This window comes from Cervus elaphus, chromosome 20 (assembly GCF_910594005.1).
Source record: "Cervus elaphus chromosome 20, mCerEla1.1, whole genome shotgun sequence".
Lineage (NCBI taxonomy): Eukaryota > Metazoa > Chordata > Mammalia > Artiodactyla > Cervidae > Cervus > Cervus elaphus.
The window spans coordinates 129735332-129756827 of NC_057834.1; the positions used below are offsets into that span (position 1 = coordinate 129735332).

The following is a 21496-nucleotide window of genomic DNA, read 5'->3' on the forward strand; positions in this document are numbered from 1 at the left end:
TCCCCAGCGTGCAGACCATTTCTTGGTTACAATTCCCCTCAAATCTTTCTTCAAAGATTATAGTCTAAAAACAAGCAGGAAGACCTCTGTGATGGTCCAGTGGTAAAGAATTCACCTTGCAATGCAGGGGATATGGGTTCAATCCCTGATTTGGGAACTAAGATCCTACAGGTCTGAGGCAACTGAGCCCACACACCACGATTGCTGAGCCCATGTGCTGTAACTAGAGAGTCCACGCACCACAACAGATTCTGCATGAGGCAACGAAGATTCTGTGTTCTGCAACCAAGACCCAATGTGGCCAAATAAAGACATTTTTTTTTTTTTTTAAAAAGAGACACTTAAAAAATAATCACCAGGTTTTAGTCCAGTGGTTAATAATCTGCCTGCCAAAGCATGGGACACTGGTTCAATCCCTGGTTCGGGTAGATCCCACATGCCATGGAGTAACTAAGCCCATGTGCCACTACTGAGCCCACACTCCACAAGAGAAGCCACTGAAATCAGAAGCTCATGCAATGTAACTAGAGAAAGCCTGATCACAGCAACAAAGACCCAGTGCTGCCAATAAATAAATAATACATTTTTAAAAGTTACAAAATAACCAGGTTGAAAAAAAAATCAGGTGATTCAGAGAAGAGATTTGTCTCACCAATGGACTTTTATCTGTTATTGCCTTCTTATTGTTGAATTGAAGAGCATGACAGAGCAGAGGCAAGGAGGTGTACAATCAGTTCTCAAGGTATTAAGTCTAAAAGGTCAGGGGTTCCATAGCATAGCCATGACTTTATAGATGCCCACACCATGATGGTTGAAATGACAAAGTCCTGCAAATGTGAAAGTTGAGGGCCCCAAAGCCTGCTGTGGCAGCTTCCTGTGATGCCTCCGCTAGAACATAGTCACAACTTGTCCAAGGCCCCAGTGACTGTGAAGAGGGAGGGTGCAGCCAGCCCATCCCAGAGCAAGGACTCAAATATGCTGCTGGAGGTAGGCCTGGGGCAAAACACTGACAACCCTCTCACCAGTCCAGTGGAGAGTTGCAACCTTGAATCCAGAATGGTGGCTGCGTGTTGGGTGAACAGCCTGCATCCCACACACCATCCTAGAGGTGGTCAGTCCTGGAGAAACACTGAGATATGCCTGGGTCTGACCACTGGTGTTTGGAGGAGCAGAGCCTGTCCCCCTCAGGCACCACAGAGGACACTCGGCCACCAGAGAGTCGCGCTGTCGCTCCTTTAAAGGGTCTTAACATAGATACTAGTGATACTTTTTAATTAAAGATTTAAAACACATCTTCCAATACAGTAAAAAATACTATTCAAGGGAATACCACAAATGGCAAATTTTTATAACCTAAAATCTTTGTAAGAGGACAAAAATAAATTAGAAAAGTTAAACGAATAAAATGGTTCGGCAACCTTAATTTTACATTTGTATAAAGTGGGGCTTCCCTGGTGGCTCAGTGGTGAAGAATCCACCTGCCAATGCAGGAGACATGATTTTGATCCCTGGTCTGGGAAGAGCCCACATGCCACAGAGCAATTAAGTCCCTGTTCTCTAGAGCCAGGGAACCACAACTACTGAACCTATATGCTACAACTACTGAAGCCCACACATCCTGGAGCCTGTGTGCCACAATACGAGAAGCCTCCTCAATGAGAAGCTCTTGCAATGCAGCTAGAGAAAAGCCTATGCAGCAACACAGACCCAGCACAGCCAAAAAAAAAATTACAAATGAAAACCATCCAAATGACGGTTATGACTGAAATCCTGTTTGGTAAAGCATCAACACTATTCCGATGTTTTTGGTTTTTAGTTTTTGCAACATAATGTGAAAATTCCATCTACCAGTAAAGAGTACTTTATGCTGCAGTAGAGAGTAATACTGTACAGTTAGCAGTTGCAAGTACCTTTGAACTGGGCTGTTTCTGAGGTCAGTTAGCAAAAAAGTCTACTAATAATTTGTTTCAGCTGAGAATCAATCATATAAAGTTTCATAATTCATAAGCCATGAATATGTCTGCTTTTCTTTTTAAATAAGTGAACTAAGCATTTTTCTTAAAGGAAAATATTTTAATGGAGAATAGTATAAGAAAAGTGCTGCTCTATAAAGGCATTGCAAAGATCTTTATAGATTGTAGAAATCATAGAAGTAACAAAAGTGACAAAGTAGGAAAATAGCCATCTTTTTTTCAACAGATAAAAACTAAAGATTCCAGTCCTTTATGATAGAAACATTTTATTAAACATTGTAAAAATGATCCTGTCCTTTCTTGGCACTGACAGGTTAACCTAATTAATTTCCTTAAAGCAGCTGCAAGCTGTGCAAGTCTCAGCAGCCAAAGAATTTGTCAAACGAGCAAAGGACTGAAACATGGAAACTATGAGAACTTAAGAGTTCAAGATGTACTGCCCCCTTCCAAAAATGAAAAACCACCTTGGAATTTTCCTTAGACGACCACCTCACTTCTGTATGTCTTACTGTAGTGCCCTGAGCACTCTTTTCTCTGAGGAAAGTTTCAAACAGCTGGATTGTAATAGAATTGGTGACTTGTTCTGCGTTCAGTTCAGCATGTCTTATTAATCAATCAGAGCAATTGGTTGATTACTGTCTGCCGAGATAACCATCATGATTTTCTGGTACAACTGTGTATGCTACCAGGCTTCTCTGGTGGCTCGGATGATAAAGAATCTGCATCTGCCTGCAAGGCAGGAGACTCGGGTTCAAACCCTGGGCCAGGAAGATCCCCTGGAGAAGGGAACGGCTACCCACTCCAGTATTCTTGCCTGGAGAATTCCATGGACAGAGGAGTCTGGAGGGCTACAGTCCATGAGGTTGCAAAGAGTTGGACACAACTGCGTGACTACACTTTCACTTTCTCACTATGTTTACTACAGCCTGACTTATCAGAGCATGCCTTAGCATCACTGTGACACATATTTTCCCCCATTTAAGTGTATGAATCTGGGTATAGTTATTGATGTGTTCTGAACTTGTATCAGTGGTTATGGGGCAAGACTGACATTAGAGTGATTCTCTTCTATTTGTCAAACTTGACAGCTAACACACATAGTTAAAAAAAATTCAGCCCATCAGCATGTTAGTTAAGATAACCAGTGCCTCTTCAGCATCAGTAATAAGATCCTCCAAGAACACAAACGGTATTGTTAGGGTTGCACAGAGTCTGGGGACATGGAGGTGGGGGAAGCCTGGGGTGCAGGATACATAATAGCAAGATGGCATCAGACTGAATTCTCTGATGTTCTGGAGAACATAAATAGGGTAAACAGATAAAGAAGCGACAAATCGTTAATATTTAGGTTGTAATCCTTCAAAGTAATGAGTTAGTTCCTCCTAGGTAAGGAGCTCATTCTTACAGGGATTCCTGCTTGGTTGGAGGCCTCAGGTCCTGCTAGGGTTCTTCTGAGTCAAACATTTGCCCCGTGCAGCCTGGGCAAAGAGCGATGGGGGCTGTGGAGTCCGCTCCATCCAAAGGCGTCAGCCACTCCTGAGCTTCCCCTCGTGGCAGCTGTGAAGGGGCTCTGAAGCAATAGTGAAACTGATGAATCACTTAACGTTTGAAGGGATTTTTATGTGAGATCTTCTGATTTTTTAAACATTCAGTCAGTTCAGTCGCTCAGTTGTGTCTGACTCTGCAGCCCCATAGACTACAGCACACCAGGCTTCTCTCTCCATCACCAGCTTTTATATGTTAGCAACCAATAAAAATGTTTTCAACACCGAACAAAAATTATTTGCAGACTGAAACTGGCGGCCAACTTGAGACCTCTGAGTTTAGTCTATTAACTTCAATTATGAAATGAGAAGTAATATAGCTGAGGTCATGCAGTCGTGACTGTGGAGAGCTGTTTTTCAAAATTTTTGTCCAGTGTTGTCTTGCGTATCACACCTGGGCTGTGTGTCCATTTCTGGGCCTGTGAAGATTTCTCCAATTCATTTCTGTTTCTGTTTATCCTACCTATTCTTGAGTTCTTTCACCGCTTGGCAGTTTGCAAGCCTGACTTCTGGCTTACTCCTCTTTCCACCCCACCCAGTGTCTGTTATTTAAGTAAAGGAAGGACAGTCTAAGAGACCCAATGTCTTATTTAGATGGGGGAGAAAGTTGTTTAACTGTATTTTACATCACTTTATTTCCCCCCTATGGAGCCCCAAACCCATAAGAGTTGTTTTTTTTTTTTTGACATGCATAACTTCCCTGACCAGGGATCAAACCTGAGTGCCCCTTGCAGTGGAAGCACAGTCTTAGCCACCGGACCATCGGGAAAGTCCCCAGGGAGAACCTCTTTAAACCCTGAGTTCCACTGCATGCCCAGCACTATTAAGTACTTTCCAACTATTAACTCATTGAATATCCCAACAGCCCTACTATTATTTAGAAGCATCAAAGAACTTGTCTAGAATCCAGGACTTCATGATCCTTAAAGCCTAAATTCTTTTTACTCTTTCACAACTAACTCCCAAGTCTGAAGTGCAGTAATGATGAACACACGCCAACAGAAAGTTTGGAGCAAAGCTTTTCTTTTTATTGCAGTTATTAGTGAAAGTTACACTTCAAACTGATGCTAAGCAACACTAAAACCATTAATATTTTAAAATCAAGGATTAAAAACAAATACAACATAGAACTCTTCCAATACACAGAATGGCAGAAAAAAGAGGAGTGGTTCTGTCACAGGACACTTTAGTGACAGTTTGGCTCAGAAAGAATTATGACAATTTCTTTAACATAAAATATTGTAAGTGACTGAACTGCTTAAAAAGCGGCTTGAAGCGTCTCAATCTCAACCTTAGGTTTTTTGTAGTAAAGATTTTTGGGGGGAACATAATTTAAATACCTCCCCAAAGCATTTTTGTTTAAAAACTTTATTTGCCTTCTGCTCGTCTTAATGACATACAGTCTTCAAGGAATTGAAATGACAACCATATCCAAAGCCTGGCCCCCAAGTACACAGTGATAGGACTCAACATTTGGTGTTTCTAATTATACAGTGATTACATATATATCATAGATTAGCTCCCACCCACCATGTAATCCAATTTCCTCTTAATAAAATGCAGCCGTCAAGTTTAATATCAGTCAAGATTTTATCTTACAGCATATTACGAACTCAGACTCACTCCACTGACTCCACTGTTTTAACTAATGTGACTGTGTAACCGAACATTAACAAAGGAAGGCTTATAAACATTTTGAAATTCTGCAGTCTCTATAAACTACAGTAAATTGTTCTTACTTATGAAAAGCCAACAAAAAAATATAAGGCCGGACTGGGCGTAAGACAGGATTAGGGAAGATGAAGAAGGAGGTTTGAGTGTCCATCGTTTTACCATGCTGAAACTTGGTTTCGGTAGAAATATTTGGCAAGAATAGTCAGTGTGGAAAAGGAGGATGGAGAAAGAGGTTACTCTGATTTTATGTAATAATTCAGTTTCAAAACATACTGATATTAACCCCCCCAAATATTTCACATCTGCAGTACAAATAGGCACACACGGTTAAGATGGTTAAAAAGTAAAATTTAAAAGGCTATTTGTCCATCTGCAGGACCTCTGCAGGTGGCCCCACCCTCCCCACATGTCCTATATTTACATTTTACTTTTCAGAAAAGCCCCTTTAAAAAGAGTGCTATTTCTTCCTCCATTATTTTGGGTTTAAAAAAAGCAGCAATTATCTAAAGTGGGAGCAGTTAGCCACGCTTTAGGGGTGTGTATCTGTGTGTAGTATAAATGTTCTCTAGAGTGACTGGTCAGATTACACTGGAATGGTTATATTACAATTTTAGTCCCCCAAAACATTAAAGAAACACATTTTTTTTCTATATAAACCTATGTAATACACAGTGTTATAAACATAGAATATTTACACACACACGGACACACACACACCACTGCTTCCCACAGCCTATGAATGCATCCATACAGTCCACAAGAATGATCTTTATTCACAAGATACAGTAATACTTTCATGGGTCTATAACTGAAGACAGATATTAAAGCTACACATTATAGCAAAAACTGTTGAAAAGTATTCCTGAAATATCCAATGTTCTCAGCTATCTCACCCAGCAAGGTGGATTTTTTTTGTTCATTTTCCAAGCATGAACCTCCCCAACTTTTCAGTACTTGTGATTTTTATTATCCTATAAAACTAAGGCAGATATCACCCATGTTAGTGATGAGCTAAAAGCTCAAACTGCCTGCAGGACGGGGAGATCAGCATCTCTAGAGATAGAAAATAAATGTTGAATGCATTCATACCCTGTGTACCTCAAATGCATCCTTTATTTCTTAACAAAACAAACAAGCAAAGGAATTGCTTATACAACCTGTGGTGATATGCCCTTTGTTTTTTTCCTAGAAACAGGAGCCCCTTCCCCCCAGGAAAGTAGGTAAGTCTGTAAAAATGTAAGGTTCTGCCCACAATCTATAAAGATAACTGGGTCAGACACCAACAGGCTGCCTAAAATCATCGGCAGATACTAGAACTTAATTTAAATGAAGAAAAAACCCTTTTAATATGATTTTTTACAGGTACATGGTGATTGGAAAGCAAGGTCAACTCTGTGAAGTGTTAAGTGAAAGCAGCACACTTTCCTTCTTAAAACCTAACCCCCTACTCCAAAAAAAGGTACAAAAAAAATCTTCAAGAAACAAAGGGATAACAAATGGATAACTATCTGGTTTGTACAACAGCCTCTGATGCCAATCCACAGCAAAAATGCCTAAAGGCAAAAGGCAAAGTTAGTTAATTTTTGATTATCTGATGGTTTCATCACATTAACTAACTCAAAATACAATCACAGCTGCCATAGCACCACTAAAAGGAGTCTGGTTTTTGGAGTTGCGCTTTTTCCAAAAATGATTATAAAGAAAAATTCAACCTGTGCGACAGCTAGCAGGGGAGAAAGGGAACAGGATACGTTTGGAGGCGAACACCATACCATGATAAAGCCTCAGTTTCTCTTACCTTTGTTTGGTAAAATGATCCAGGGTGGTAACTAAAGATACTTTCATAGGGGCAAACTGGAAATGAACACTTCATACAACAATATTCTTTCATCTTGAACCTCTGAATCGCTTTTCTTTTCGAGAACTCAAGCACTGTCACAAACATCATCCTATTATTAGAACTACGTTGTGAGGGAGGTGAGGGCAGGTATTATCAATACCATTTTACAAGAACCTAGGTACGAAGAGATTAAGGGAATTGCCTTAAGGACACAGAGCAAATTAGTGGTAGAGCTGACTAAACTCCAAGTCTTAGCTCAAGTTTCAGAGGCCTTTAAGATTCCCTGGGGAAGGGAACGGTTACCCACTCCAGTATTCTCACCTGGAGAATTCCATGGACAGAGGAGGCTGGTGGGCTACAGTCCATGGGGGTGCAAAGAGTCGGACCCGACTGAGCGACGAACACTTTCACTACCCTCAAAGGCAACAGGTTCTCAACCATCTTTTTCCAGTTGTGATCTTCTAAAAGTTCTGGTATTTGAAATTTATTTTGCTTTCTCCTTTATAGTTCAGATTTGACTACAAAATGAATTAAAAAAATTTTAATATGGAACTTTGCACACACTAAGAGGCATATAGGTGAGAGATATATCTACAGAACTAAGGTCTGAAATAATATGCAAATTAAGAGGACATAATAGTCTTAAGTATTCATTTAATATAATTTTTATATATTTAAGATGACATGTCAGAATCAGTTACAAATCTCCTGATGTTTAAATCAGAGTCTGATTCATTAAAACCAGAAGCTACATTAATTTTCCTTAAGAATATGGGCATCACTGTTGCAAAAAACTGAAATGTTACTTTCAAGAATAATTTTCTCTATTACTTTGCTATAACAGCCTATTTCAGATACATATTCTGTACACATTATCACTCTACAGGTAGCAAAAACCTTTATGGATAGAGAGAATAGCTGCAGCACTAACACTTTCAATCTTAATTCTCATTTAACCAAGTTAAGATTTCTCTCTATCTTTATTAACTAAAGTTACATTCTAATGATTCTTATTATCTTTTTTCTTTTATCCCTCCCCCTTTGAATAGTGTGTGTGTGTTTGTGTGTGTTTGTAAGGGGGAGGAGAGAGAAGAACTGCACGATTCATAAATGGCATAAAACACTGACAACATCCCAAAACAGAATGATGCACTCAAGTAAATCAAAGAATGGTATGTCAAAGAAAAAACTTTAGAACCCAAACATGAAAATAGTATTCAGAGAGTCTCCCAATCAAGCCATAACTTGTGGCATGTGATCTGGCTTTCCAAATTATTTTAAAGATATTTACTCAAAGTAGAATTCTATATAAACTGCCTCTAAATCCTTATTCTTTCTTTTTTAAAGAGGAGAAGGGTTGTACTCTGGACTAAGAAATGAGAGAGCTCCTGGAAAACTTTTTAAGAATCTTACGGGGATAGAGTATTAGATTTTGGTTAGTGCTTGCTAGACCTGATTTCTGAATTAGAAAAACAGCATGTGCAGGATCATCATCAACAGTATGAGATCATTCCCTTTCTGTGAAACAGGGAGGTATTCGCTGTTAATCACCACCAGAGATCCAAGCCTGTTGCTACCAAAACCAAACGTTTACCTGCTACCAAAGGTTCCTCTTGTTAAACTCCCTGGGATCAAACTGTACCCATTAACCTGGCTGGACTGTCTATGTTAGGCAAAATTCCCTCTTCATCACAGCCTACCAGTGTTTTCCCCAAATTTTTTATCAAAAAATATATTTTTTACAGGAAAGACTATCTTGTCTGGGAAGGTTCTGTTTTGCATTTTCTATATAAAGGGAAAAGCTGGAGAAGCTTTGTTGATAGCAGTGTCGTGGCTCTATTTAAGAAAAATACTTCATTTTAAAATTACAATTCAGAATCAACGTCTATAATGAAGATAGATGTACCTTTAGATCTGGGACAACAAACAACATAAAATACATTTAGTTTACAGAGACACTTTCTTAGGTTCAAATAACAAGAGTTCCTCTTTTACAATGTGGCTATGAGAACTAGACAAGTATCAAACAATTTAAGGTTTCTGTCCAAAAGGATTCCAGCAAAGAAACCTTTTCCTTTTCCTCATATCCCCCCTTGCTACATACTCTTACAAACCCACTAGTCCATTTCTTCACAAAGATCTCCTATCACACCTGCAACATTTTTTGTAGAAAAGTTCTTCCTTCTTTGGTTCTAAAAATAAAAGGCCAAATTAAAGGATTTTGTGTGTCCTTCCAACTAAAGCCATGAAGTGAATAAAGCTGGAAAGTTTTAGGCATTAAATACCAGAGTAATCTCCCTCTCTAGTCTCTGGCACAGCCTCTTAAACTTAAAACATAACATTGTAGATTTGCATATAATCAATTTTTAGAAATAAAACATCACACAAAAAAGCAAAGTTCTAATGACCAATATTCCTATCTGTTTCCTACTCACATAAGACTATTCATGACAGCTCTAAGAGGTGACTGTGAGCTTGAACACGTCACCCAGTACTTCAGCATGGTAATTCAGCACTGATGCTAGGTACCCTGATTTACGGAGCCTACCATAAAGAGCGAAATAAGCTCTATATGTCAGGTTCCTAAGAGCTTTTGGAAGGAAAAAAAGAAAACAAAGGAGGACTTCTACTCAAAGCTGCCTTAAAAATATTGGCCTACAAGAATTATATACCTGCCAACCTGGGGCAGTGTTGAAGCATAATGAATAAAACCATTATATTAACATTATGACCACAATAAATATCCTTAAGAGGGGAGCATATACTTGCAACAAAAAGATATCTGATTGCTCAAAACATATTTAGTTTTTAGTATCAACAAATTCCTATAATCAGAATACCAACCTTCAATTACTACTTGGTATCAGGGTAAAGGAAGTAGCTTAGTGTATTATGAATATTTAAAAACCCACTGAAACTGGCAAAAATGTGGGGGGAAAGGGATATAACTAACATCTATATGAAATCACATGCTGATTCATTTAAAATTGTTGTTTCACATAATATAAAAATAACATTTTTCTGATTATAATTACTTGAAACTTTCTCATTTACCCCTCTCAGTGAAAGAATATAGTATGGCAAAATGTCATACATTAAACCCTGATAATTTAGAATTTAAAGCTCAGAGGATGGGATCAAGTTTATCTTTTAATCTCTTACAGAAAAAAAATGACTTACCAAGAAAATTCACTGTGTAAAAATACAATGGAAATGTTTTACCTGTTTAAGAGAATTCACTTTTTTCACGTACCTTTATAAAAAGTTAATGTCAAAACAATCTTGATCTCTTCATCCATGGGGTCACAAAGAGTTGGACACAACTGAGTGACTGAACTGAACTGATTCACTAGGAAACTAAAGTGACTATATTATACTTGAAATTAATATTATATAATGATACTTTTAACTGTCCTCCAATTAGTTCAAATTCATAATTATTACTTAAATGTTTAACTAGTTGAAATGCAGTATTAATCAGTCTTTATCTTAAGTTTAGCTACTTAAACTCTGTTTCTTCTTGATGAAGAAGAAACAACTTTAAAAGTATGGTAGGGTCAAAACAATTTTAAAAGCGCAGTAGGAAAAAGATCAGGGTAGCAAATTTTCCATATAATGTAATTATGGCAGGGGAGGGGACACCCCATTTCAAATCACTGACTTCTGGATCATTTGCTATTTGTTTTCCAGGTCTGAAAAAATGGTATCATAATCCTAATGCTGAATGATGTAACCATTTAAGCAGTTTCAACTGTAGCTGAAGTTAGAAAAACAAGTGTAACAAGCTGGCCCTAATCTGCAGATCAGGTGAAATCAATCCAGTCTGTTAGTTTGCTACTTAAGGAAAGGAAATCTAACTTATAAGGAAAGTCCCACTTCCCCTCCACATTTAGAAATCTGTCTAAAGACTGTCCTTTTTAATGCCCACTATATAAACAACATTAAATATTCTAAGTTAGAAAATAGTGTTAATGGTTTATTGGTAAAAATCCAAACTCGAGAGTTTATGGAATTAGTAGTTTGGTTGGTATGTTAACATTCCATCTTATCTTCACTGATATTACAGAGAAAGAGGAAAAGCTAGAAATATCTATAAAAATAAAATACCTTAAAACCAATATCTAAGCAAAATATAAAAGTTGCGCACAAATTGTCAATAAATACAAACATCACAATAGAAAAATTAATATTAAAAAAATAAACCCATAATTGCTATTATGACATTATAAAAAATGAAAAAGTTTAATGTGCATGTATATTGCAGACAGACATAGTACACTCCAAACAATCAATATAATTTCACTATCATTATTACATAATGCAGCATACAAGGTTACTGAGGTGTGGTGTTCTTTTGTCTGTTTTTTAAGTCTATTCTTTTCTGGAAGAGTGCTCACCAAGTTCACACGCAAGAACTGGTTAGGTGATCATTTACTGCTGTTTACTACTTCTAGTTCAGGGGAAAATTGCTTTCTGATAGATTACTAAATTTCCAACCAGTAGGGATAATTCTGCTATTATCCTTCCTTCCTTACTTCCTCCAAAGCCTAATTTTCACATGTTCTATTTCTAATTAACCAATCGTATAGACACACTGTCATCGTTTTTCATCTATGCTAGGAAAAAAGAGGGAGACATTTAGAATATATCTTGCTGCCTGAAAGAGAAAAAATTTCCCTAAAGATAGAGAAATAATCATTTTACTTTTCCTGTTTCCTTGGTGAGTTGGCTCTATCTTTATATGCAGTCTTCTTTAATAAAGAGTAATTAGAAAAGGCCACCAACAGATATTTACAAAAGGGTCAATATGCTGGAGAGGGAGAAGGTAGCCTATGACATAATTTCTGGCAAATTACCACTGACTTTGGGGGTTTACTATACTCGTACCCTTGCTAAAAAGTTAAGCAAACTTGCTGTTTTATGTGCCATATAGATTACCTTCAACACAGCTGAGAACTGAAAGGGTTAATTCTGTTAAAAACTGTGTTTTTAAACCTACAAAATACATTTGGTGAGCATTTACTTAGATACTTTACTGAATAAAAGCTTTATTTGGTTCCCTTGGACCAGATTCAGGACAACAAATAACATTATTTATATGAAACGGTCATACTCTTGGAGTTCTAAAATAATTTATCTTTTAAATTTTTAGCCTCATGCTATTTGAAAAATAAAAGTCTACAGCACCATCTTCTGAAAAGGCACTTTCTAAGAACCGCCTTGCTTTAAAAAAATGATTTAAAAATTTAATTCAGCATCTACCCTGAAGAACATCTTTGCTTTAATGATACCCTAACATAGATATAACATTAGAGCTTGGTTACCTCAGATATTGATTTCAAAAAGGAAGGGAGACCAATGGCTGGATGGATGATTCGATAGCATCTTAATTTTGTCATTCTGTGGGCTACCTGATACTTCAAGAGGGCTTCTCATTGGTAAATCTCAACCCTCCATATGAAATTTATTAACCTTCTATCATTAATTCAAATTAATCTTTAGTTTCCATACTTCAAGAGCAAAATATTCTTACAACAGTGTAAAAATATAGAGCACTATCTTTGATGGGTAAAGAAAAATAAAATTCAACTAGTAGTAGACAATATTAGCACAAGCTCTGACCACTGTATCTAAGTTAAAAGAAATTATTTTGATCAACATGGAAAACTATAAACTGAAATGTACCACTTTTAAAAGCAGGAAAAAGTAAAAAATATTTTCCCCTTTGAGGCTATATATATATATACATATATATATATATATAGAGAGAGAGAGAGAGAGAGAGAGAGACTGAATTTTTCTTCTTGTGAGTCAGCTTAGGTTTCACTAATCACAGTATCATTTCTAGTATTGCCACTGATCAAAAATGTTCTCAGTATAAGTAGTAATTTTTTTTAATAATTTTTTTGGAGAAAATTCTCACTTTCCCATCTATGTATTGATTTTACACATTATTCTTTGCTTGTTTTTTGCCTCCTATAGAATCACAAAGTGCATTATGTGACCAAATGAGAGAAGAAAAGGAAAATACAAACAGACTCTAGAGTCAGAGTTATACTGCCACTCACAAAGGTCTCACTTGGTATAAAGTCTCCCAAGTATTATTATTGAAGCTTTAAGATATCCATGAATTCTCAAAAAGAATGAAAAGGATTAAAAAAGCCAAAATAAAGATACCAGTCCAATGGCGTCTTTTTACAGCTTGACCGATAGCTCATAAAAGATAATTTAAGTAGCGAGTTACTGTTAGCGGCAACTTGTCTTTAAAAAGTATTCAATAGGAAAACAGCTAAGAGGATGAGTTAAAATAAATATTTAAACCAGGTTTAATGATACTGAATAAAATTTTCGCAGACCTATCAGTTAAGCCTCTTGGAAAAACATCACTATCAAGTTTTAATAGCAAGACTACAAAATATTCTAGCTGAATCCAAGTGGCTAGCTTCATGAAATTTCATAAAAATCACTACCTATGGTAAATTCATGTTGGCCTCTGAATCAAACACCCACAAAGTTTCTTGGGTAAGTCTCTAATTCCTAGTCTATAATTCATCAGAAATAGATCCTTCAGATTTATTACTGGCATTCTGAGTGTTCACCTTTTCCTTAAACACTGAGATCCTCTGCCAATCATTTCTAAGGAACGGCAACGCAGCTTTTATTTTCCTAGACATAGCTTAAGTCTGTCATGACTAAGTCTGTCATGAGGTCTGTCATACTAAAATCCATTAAAGAATATATAAGTAAACTTTAGGCAGTGGTGGGTCATTAGAGAACCTATTATAGTTTGGAAAACTAGTATAGGTGTTTAGAAGGCTAGGAGTCTCCATGCTAGAAGAGATGAATCTTTATCAAGAGCCTTCTAAAACACCCAGTATACTCCTACTAGAATCCCACCTAGACTCTCTTCAAGGAAGATAAATAAATTAATAGGTTATAACCAGGAAGATTTTCATAGACAAATACTTTTTTTGAGAAATGTGTTAAAAGGTAAATATCAAGAAAAAAATAAAGGGCATCTGTACGTCTGTGAAAATAAGCCAAAAACCAGTACTAAGGAGGCTGAGGTACCCTTTTCCAAAACTCCTAAAGTAAAAATCCACATTTCTAAAACAAAGAAAGAGTATCCTGACATTAAATTGAACCTAAATTGGCAGCACCCTTTGTTATCTTGATATTTCATGTTCTTAAATCTTATTTAGGAAAAAAAAAAGTTTAACACTAGCCTTGAATCCTGCTCATCTCCTTACTGTTTAGTGCAGTAACTGTCAGACTCTACTTCATTAAATAAATATAGCAGCTACAGTATTATAAATGCATGGTCCTCAATGCCATTAACTTGATACTGTAATATAAAACATGTATCTGCACTTTACATATTTGCCATCCAGAATATACATTAAGCTCCCAATTCTTCTTCACATGAAGATCTATTAACACCAGTTGCTGGGACTGACATTTTAAAGTCACTCATATATCACAGAAAACAGCAGAGAGAAATTTAGCATTCACTGTATACTTAGTGAGCAAGGGCAGGAATAGAAAGGTCACTGTTGAGTTTCATGACCATTTAAACTCGAAACAACCTTTTTCTTCTTCTTTTTTTAAATAAAAAAGATCAGTGATTCTACACCAGAAGTACAATAACAATTAAAACAAATTTCAAAAAATATGTGCCATTTAGTCTTTTATCTTAAAATTCTAAGCACAAAGTTTCTTATAATTAAGTTTGATACACCAATTTGTTAGTAAGCAAAATAGAAATATACTATACATATTCTTTCAAGTTAACCAACTTTAAACTAGCAATGTTGAAACTCTAAGAGCACCCTATAAAGAACTCATTTCAAAGGTAAAGCTTTATGTTAAAAAAATTTTTTTTCCTCTGTAAAAGTCCTTCTAAATAGATTTAAATTGTGGGCTTTACTTTAGCACATGTGAGATTAGGTGACTGAAATTAGTTAAAGCAGGTAAACAGGGGAAAATTATCTACAGTTCTTCCCTAGGCCCTAAAGTCTCCCACATGACTCTGTGAAACTCCCACTGATAAAGGAAGATGTTTTACTCATACTGAGCAAACATACACCATCAGGTTTTTACCATCTAAGATATGCTATTTCCTTCTCCTGTCTATGTTCTGGATTATATTCAGTGAAATTTCAATGAAAAAAAAAATACAACCTTTATAGACATTTTTTGGAGGAGGAGAGACAGTTGGGAGAAAAATGTATATACTACACAAACATTACCTTATGTAAAGAGCTTTGAAACAGTGTTGTAAATTGCATCTCAGCAACTTCAATATAATAAACATACAAAATACAGTACTTTCTTAGTTTTCTGGCAGGGGGACAAAAGATTTCATACCTGTTGGAGGACATGGGCTCAGATTTTAGGCTCAAAATACAGTAAATTGGCATTATGTGGATAATAGGTAAGAGAGAAACTAAAGAGCTAATCCATTTGTTTTCATGTGCAGATGGAATTCTGAAAGGTTAACAACAATGCCCACTGGAAACAATCTGTAATATCTACACTCTGAACCAGTGCAAAAAAAAAAATTTAAATGCAATTTTCATGAGTTACAAAGTGCAAAGCTCCCTTGAATCCAAGGTTACTGATAAACTCGGTTTTGACAGCTTTATAGTATTTTTTAATATCTTAAAGTGAAGTTAATAAAACAAAAGTTCTGCAAAAAAGTTTTTCAACATTTCAGTGATTTAACTCATTTCAAATGATCAAAGTCCTAACTTCCTTTGTCACCATCTCCCTAATTTTAAAAGGAAAGTTACACTAGTGATGAATTAGCAAATAAAGTTTTAAAAATATCATTTTATATTTTCCTGACTCATTTTAGTAAATGAAAACTGGCACCTCACCAGTATGATTCTTCAATAAACACGAGCTATCTTCAAAAATTTACATGTCTTCTATATCTTAAGCTAGTCATTGTCATTAATTAAATCAAAGTTCTTCAACTTTATTTCTAATATTCAAGGTCAAGACTCATTTAGGAAATTTAACTTCCTTCATTTTCATAATGATTTTTATAAGACATGCTTTAAACTTGAAAATTATAAAACTTTCCTTCTGAAATTAAGGCTATATTACTTTGCCCTTTTAAAATTATGGAGGTGCCTGTTTCTCCCACAATTTGTGGTAAAGATGTAAAACAGACACAGCTTTCTTTTAAAACTGCTTATTGCACTAAAGGAGAGCAAAACAAATTGTCAGGTCTTAAAATAAACATGATTATATTTCTATAAAAGATGTTGCCAATACAATTCTATAATTATTAAAGCACTATTCTAATAAATATAAAAGAAAAGGAAGCTATACTTCAAAACACATACATATATGTTTATATATACAACACATATATATAAAAATATATATATGAAAATCACATTAAGGTATGAGAGGCAGCAAGTAAACTAGCAAAAAAATTAACAGAAACCTCAACAACCCCTTCTCTCTACACAATTTCAGAGACCTCAACCCTACACGATTCCAATCATGTAAAACATTTACCCTTTATAAAAGCTTTAAGGGAGTTCCATGTATAACACACAGAAACAGAAGACTTTAGAATAGTAGCATCACTTATAGAGAGAGTTACAACTTTTGACAAGTTTTTTTTTTTTTTTTTAAATAGCAGCTTTAACAAATTCACTAAAGAAAAATAGTTTCGGTGCTACTGCTTATGTACACATTGCACAAATGGCAAATGTAAGTTGAGGGCTGCAGGGGGCAGATATTCACTCTCACAAAACCATATTTTATATATATATGTATATATAAAATAATTGTGTTTCTTAGGAAAGCAATACCAAGAGTTGAGGACTCAAAATTGTGTATGAGACAAGAGATAGGAGTAGGGTGTGCAAAATAAAAATCTAGTTTGCCATGCTTCATATTCAAATGAACCAGATACATGAATATTTGAATGTCACTGGTAGCATCAGGGAAAAAAAATGTAGGTGATAAAGGCAAGGGAGGTAGAGAGAAAAATGAAAGTCGCGGTGGGAGAATAATAAAAGGGAAAGATGGTTCCCCGATGGAATGAACTATAAAATATATACAGAGATACATATATATCTACTATCAGTGTAGATCCAGATATATATGCATATGCAGTATGCATGTATATATGTAAAATATACAGATAACTTTTACAAGAATACATGAATGCACATTAATTTTTTTGCACACATCATTGTGAACAATCACTTTGATTATTCATATAGGTGTAGTTTAAAAAAAAAATCATTTACTTTTTCTTTACTTTTTTTTTTGCAAAGAGTTGTGCTGCCAAGCAACTTGAGGTAAAGGCATTAAAAGGGTTAGACTACAAGAAAGTGAAAACAAAACAACCGCGATACTTCCTACAGGAGACCGCACAAAAAAGCAGTTGGCTGGTTTCATATTGCATAATGGTGCTGTGTTCCTTGATGAAGTAAACAATCTTCCTGTATCAACATAAAGATCAGACCCTGGCCCCCACACAGTGTTGGTTTCTGTGTGGCTGGAGGCATCCTCACCCAGCTGACTCCACTGGAAACGTAAGTTGTATGTCGATTCGTTTTCCAGTTCTTCCTCTCAGAGAATATTCCTAGACTTTTTAAGCAAAGTACATCGTGCGTAAGGTATCTTGGTGAATCTGTACAGCCTTGGCAAGAGCTTGTGGATCTCGTCCATTGCTCTGTCCTGAAACATGACTTCCTTCAGCACTGTAAGAAAAGGGGCAATGAGCACAAAACCAAACCCTACTCTGATGTAATCATTCTGAAGAATATTATTTGTAGAAAATTTTTAAAAATTAAAAACCAAGAGGCCAGTGTAATGAACTCTGACATGTCTGTCACCTGGTTTCAATAATTATGAACTCAAGGCCAATTCTGTTTTACTTTTCTCACCTCCCCAGGATTATTTGGAAGCAAATCCAAGACATCCTACAATTTTGTCTGAATACATCACTTTTATTGCCAATAATCTCTCCCCTGAATTAACGTGGTAAAGCAACAAAATCACTACGTCACACTATTACTAATAAGCCTAGACTGCACACCTTAATAGGAAACCTCACCTTGGACAGCTAGTTCTCTCAGTGCTTTTTATTTGACTCACTGACTCTTTTAATGGCCTGTGGAATGTTAATCCTAAGTGGCAGTACTTTATGGCAAATAGAGAGGCACATATATGCTCACTTACACATAAACACTTAAAAGACATTTCCCAAGAAAATCCTAACACACAGAGCATATTTGGATTTGGCTGAGAATCTGTGCTTGTTACGCTTCTATATTACCTGTCATGTTCTTTGTCCACGAGATGATATCTGGCTCTAAATGCCACCAGGTGAGCATAATACGCTGGTGCAGGAATAGAAACAGATCGTGTACAGCGCACGTAAGTGTGGCAGAGCTGGTACGTCAGCAGCTGAAGTTCATCTGCAGTAAAGCAGTTATCATCCCATAAAACATGATAGTGTGAAGGTCGGCTGGTACCCTACAGGAGGCAATGGAATAGTCTGCTGATTTCCAAACTTCTAAAAAATATTTACCATAGCTTTGTACATTAACAAAATACTAGTTTAATAATCCAGTGGGAAAAAAAAAACACATTTAGCTGATTCTGGGTATATATCCAAAAGAAGTAAAAACAGGGACTCGGACAGATCTTTGCACACCTGGGTTCAAGGTAGCATCATTCTCAATAGCTAGGAGGTGGACACAATTCAAGTATCTACTGATGGCTGAATGTATAATAAAGGGTAGCGTGTGGGGTTTCCCAGGTGGTCCAGTGGTTAAGGCTCCATGCTTCCAATGCAGGGGGCACGGGTTCAATCCCTGTTCTGGGAACTAAGATCCCACATGCTGCATGGTGTGGCCAAAAAGATAAAAAGTAACAAATATATAAATTTTAAAAATAATAATAAAATAAAGGGTAGTGTGTGTATATATAGATAGATAGATAGATAGATAATGGAATACTATTCAGTCTGAAAAAGGAAGAAAAATCTGCCACATACTGTAACGTGGATGAAACCTGATGTTTCCAAGGCACAGTCCTTTATATTTAAGTGATAAAGGTCAACTTTTCTGTTTCTAAAGCTTATGTTCCTAACATGTGTGTATGTGTATGCTCAGTCATGTCCCACTCTTTGTGACCCCAATAACTGTAGCCCGCCAAACTCCTCTGTCCATGGGATTTTCCAGGCAAGAATACTGGAATGGGTTGCCATTTCCTTCTCGAGGGGAATCTTCCTGATCCAGGGATTGAACCCGCATCTCTTGTGTCTCCTGCACTGGTAGGCGAATTCTTTACCACTGCGCCACCTGGGAAGCCTTAAACCTTCATGATGTTATGTTAAAACCAGTCACAAAAGTACAAATATTGTACAATTCATTTATATGAGGTACCTGAAACAGTGAAATTCACAGGAGACAGAAAGTAGAATGGTGATCATCATGGGTTGGAGGGAGGTGGGAATGGGGAAAACTGAAAGTGAAAGTTGCTCAGTCGTGTCTGACTCTTCGCAACCCATGGACCATACAGTCCATGGAATTCTCCAGTAGCATTCCACTATGGAGTGGGTAGCCTTTCTCTTCTCCAGGGGATTTTTCCAACCCAGGGACTGAAGCTAGGTCTCCCACATTGCAGGTGGATTCTTTACCAGCTGAGCCACCAGGGAAGCCCAAGAATACTGGAGTGGGTAGCCTATCCCTTCTCCAGTGGATGCTCCCGACTCAGGAATGGAAATGGGGTGTCCTATATTGCAGGTGGATTCTTTACCAGCTGAGCTACAGGGAGTTAGTATTTAATGAGTACAGAGTGTCTGGGAAAATGAAAAAGTTCCAGAGGTAGAAGGTGGTATGGCTGCACAATGATGTGAATTACTTAATGCCACAGAACCATACACTTGAAAAATAGCTACAACGGTACATTGTATGTTATATGCTTTTTAAAACCCAGAACATTTAACTGAGCACCTATATGTTAGTTACTATGCTACAGACTGCGAATTGCAAAGAAAAACAAAGCAAGCAAAGCCAAAAGTTCGTCCTCTCTTGGGAAACATAATTCAGTAGAGGAGTAATGCAAACACAGCATCTACAACTACAGAACCAATAAGTGGTTACAGTATTACTGGTACTTAGTCCTGTATAAGAATACCAAAGGAAGTAATTGTGAGTGAGCCCTGAAGGTTCTTCACCAAGAGGGGAATGAGGGATATTTGGCCTTTTGGGGGTGGGTGGGCTGAGCAGACACGAGAGAGAATGAACAGCCTTAACAAAACACAGGGGGCATCAAACTCCATGGCAGATTTAGGGAACAGCTAATCAACTAAGATGAAGAGAATACGGAGCCTACGGGGGGAAAAATGGAATTGCAATGAATATCTGGAATGAGACTGAATGATATGCTTAGGAATTTGAACTTTTATCTGTAGGCAGCAGGGAAAGCACTGCACAGCTTTGTTTAGGAAAGATTTTAGATGTGATAAAGACTGGGGGTTTATAAAGTATCAATAATGTCAGCAGTAATATGGAAGATGGGTTAGAAATAGAATCATGATGGAGCAGAAAATAGAAAATCTGAACAGATTGATTACTAGTGATTGAATCAAAGTGATTTTGATGACTAGTAATCAAAAATCTCCCAACAAATAAAAGTCCAGGACCAGATAGTTTTCCTGGTGAATTTTACTAAACATTCAAGGAAGAATTAACAGCAATCCTCCTCAAACTTCCAAAAAATAAAAGAGGAGGAAACTCTTCTAAACTCATTTTACAGAGTTAGCTAGCATCACCCTTCCACCAAAACCAGACAAGGATGTCTCAACAAAAGAATTACAAGTCAATATCCCTGATGAGCACAGACACAAAAATCCTCAACAAAATATTAGCAAATCAAATTCAACAATACATTAAAAGGATCATAAACCATGATTGAAAGTGAAAGTCATTCAGTTGTGTTCAACTCTTTGCTACCCTATTAGCCTGCCAGGCTCCTCTGTCCATAGAATTCTCCAGGCAAGAATACTGGAGTGGGTAGCTGTTCCCTTCTCCAGGGGATCTCTCCAACCCAGGGATTGAACCTAGGTCTCCCACATTGTGGGCAGATTTTTTTTTTATAGTCTGAGTCACCAGGGAAGCCCAGATTTATTCTAGGTTGTGAGGATGGATCAATATCTGCAAATCAGTCAATGTGATTTGACCACATTAACAAAATTAAGGATAAAAATCATATGATCATTTCAATAGAGGCAGAAAAAGCGTTTGACAAAATCCAACGTCCATTTATAATGAAAACTCCCAACAACGTGGGTATGGAGAGAACATTCTTCTTTTTCTTTGTGGACATGCTCTGCAGCACGGGGGGCCTTAGTTCCCCAACCAGGGATCAGATCTGCGCCCACTGCAGTGGAAGCATGGAGTCTTAACCACTGGACTGCCAAGGAC

The 21496-nt window shown here is 36.8% G+C and overlaps 1 protein-coding gene and 1 pseudogene across 5 annotated transcripts in view; both read right to left on the reverse strand.

Annotated features, from left to right (window-relative positions):
* Positions 1–727: 727 nt before the first annotated feature.
* LOC122676826 lies at positions 728–5342 on the reverse strand (annotated as a pseudogene).
* AGO3 (argonaute RISC catalytic component 3) overlaps positions 4524–21496 on the reverse strand; it is a 128505-nt gene continuing 111532 nt past the window's right edge. For all 5 annotated transcript variants that reach the window (XM_043876985.1, XM_043876986.1, XM_043876988.1 and 2 more), the window contains 2 exons: positions 18340–18539; positions 4524–17761 (listed from right to left, as the gene is read on the reverse strand). In XM_043876985.1, coding sequence (XP_043732920.1) covers positions 17653–17761; positions 18340–18539 — 309 coding nt within the window. In that variant the 3' untranslated portion in view covers positions 4524–17652. The remainder of the gene's footprint in view (positions 17762–18339; positions 18540–21496) is intronic.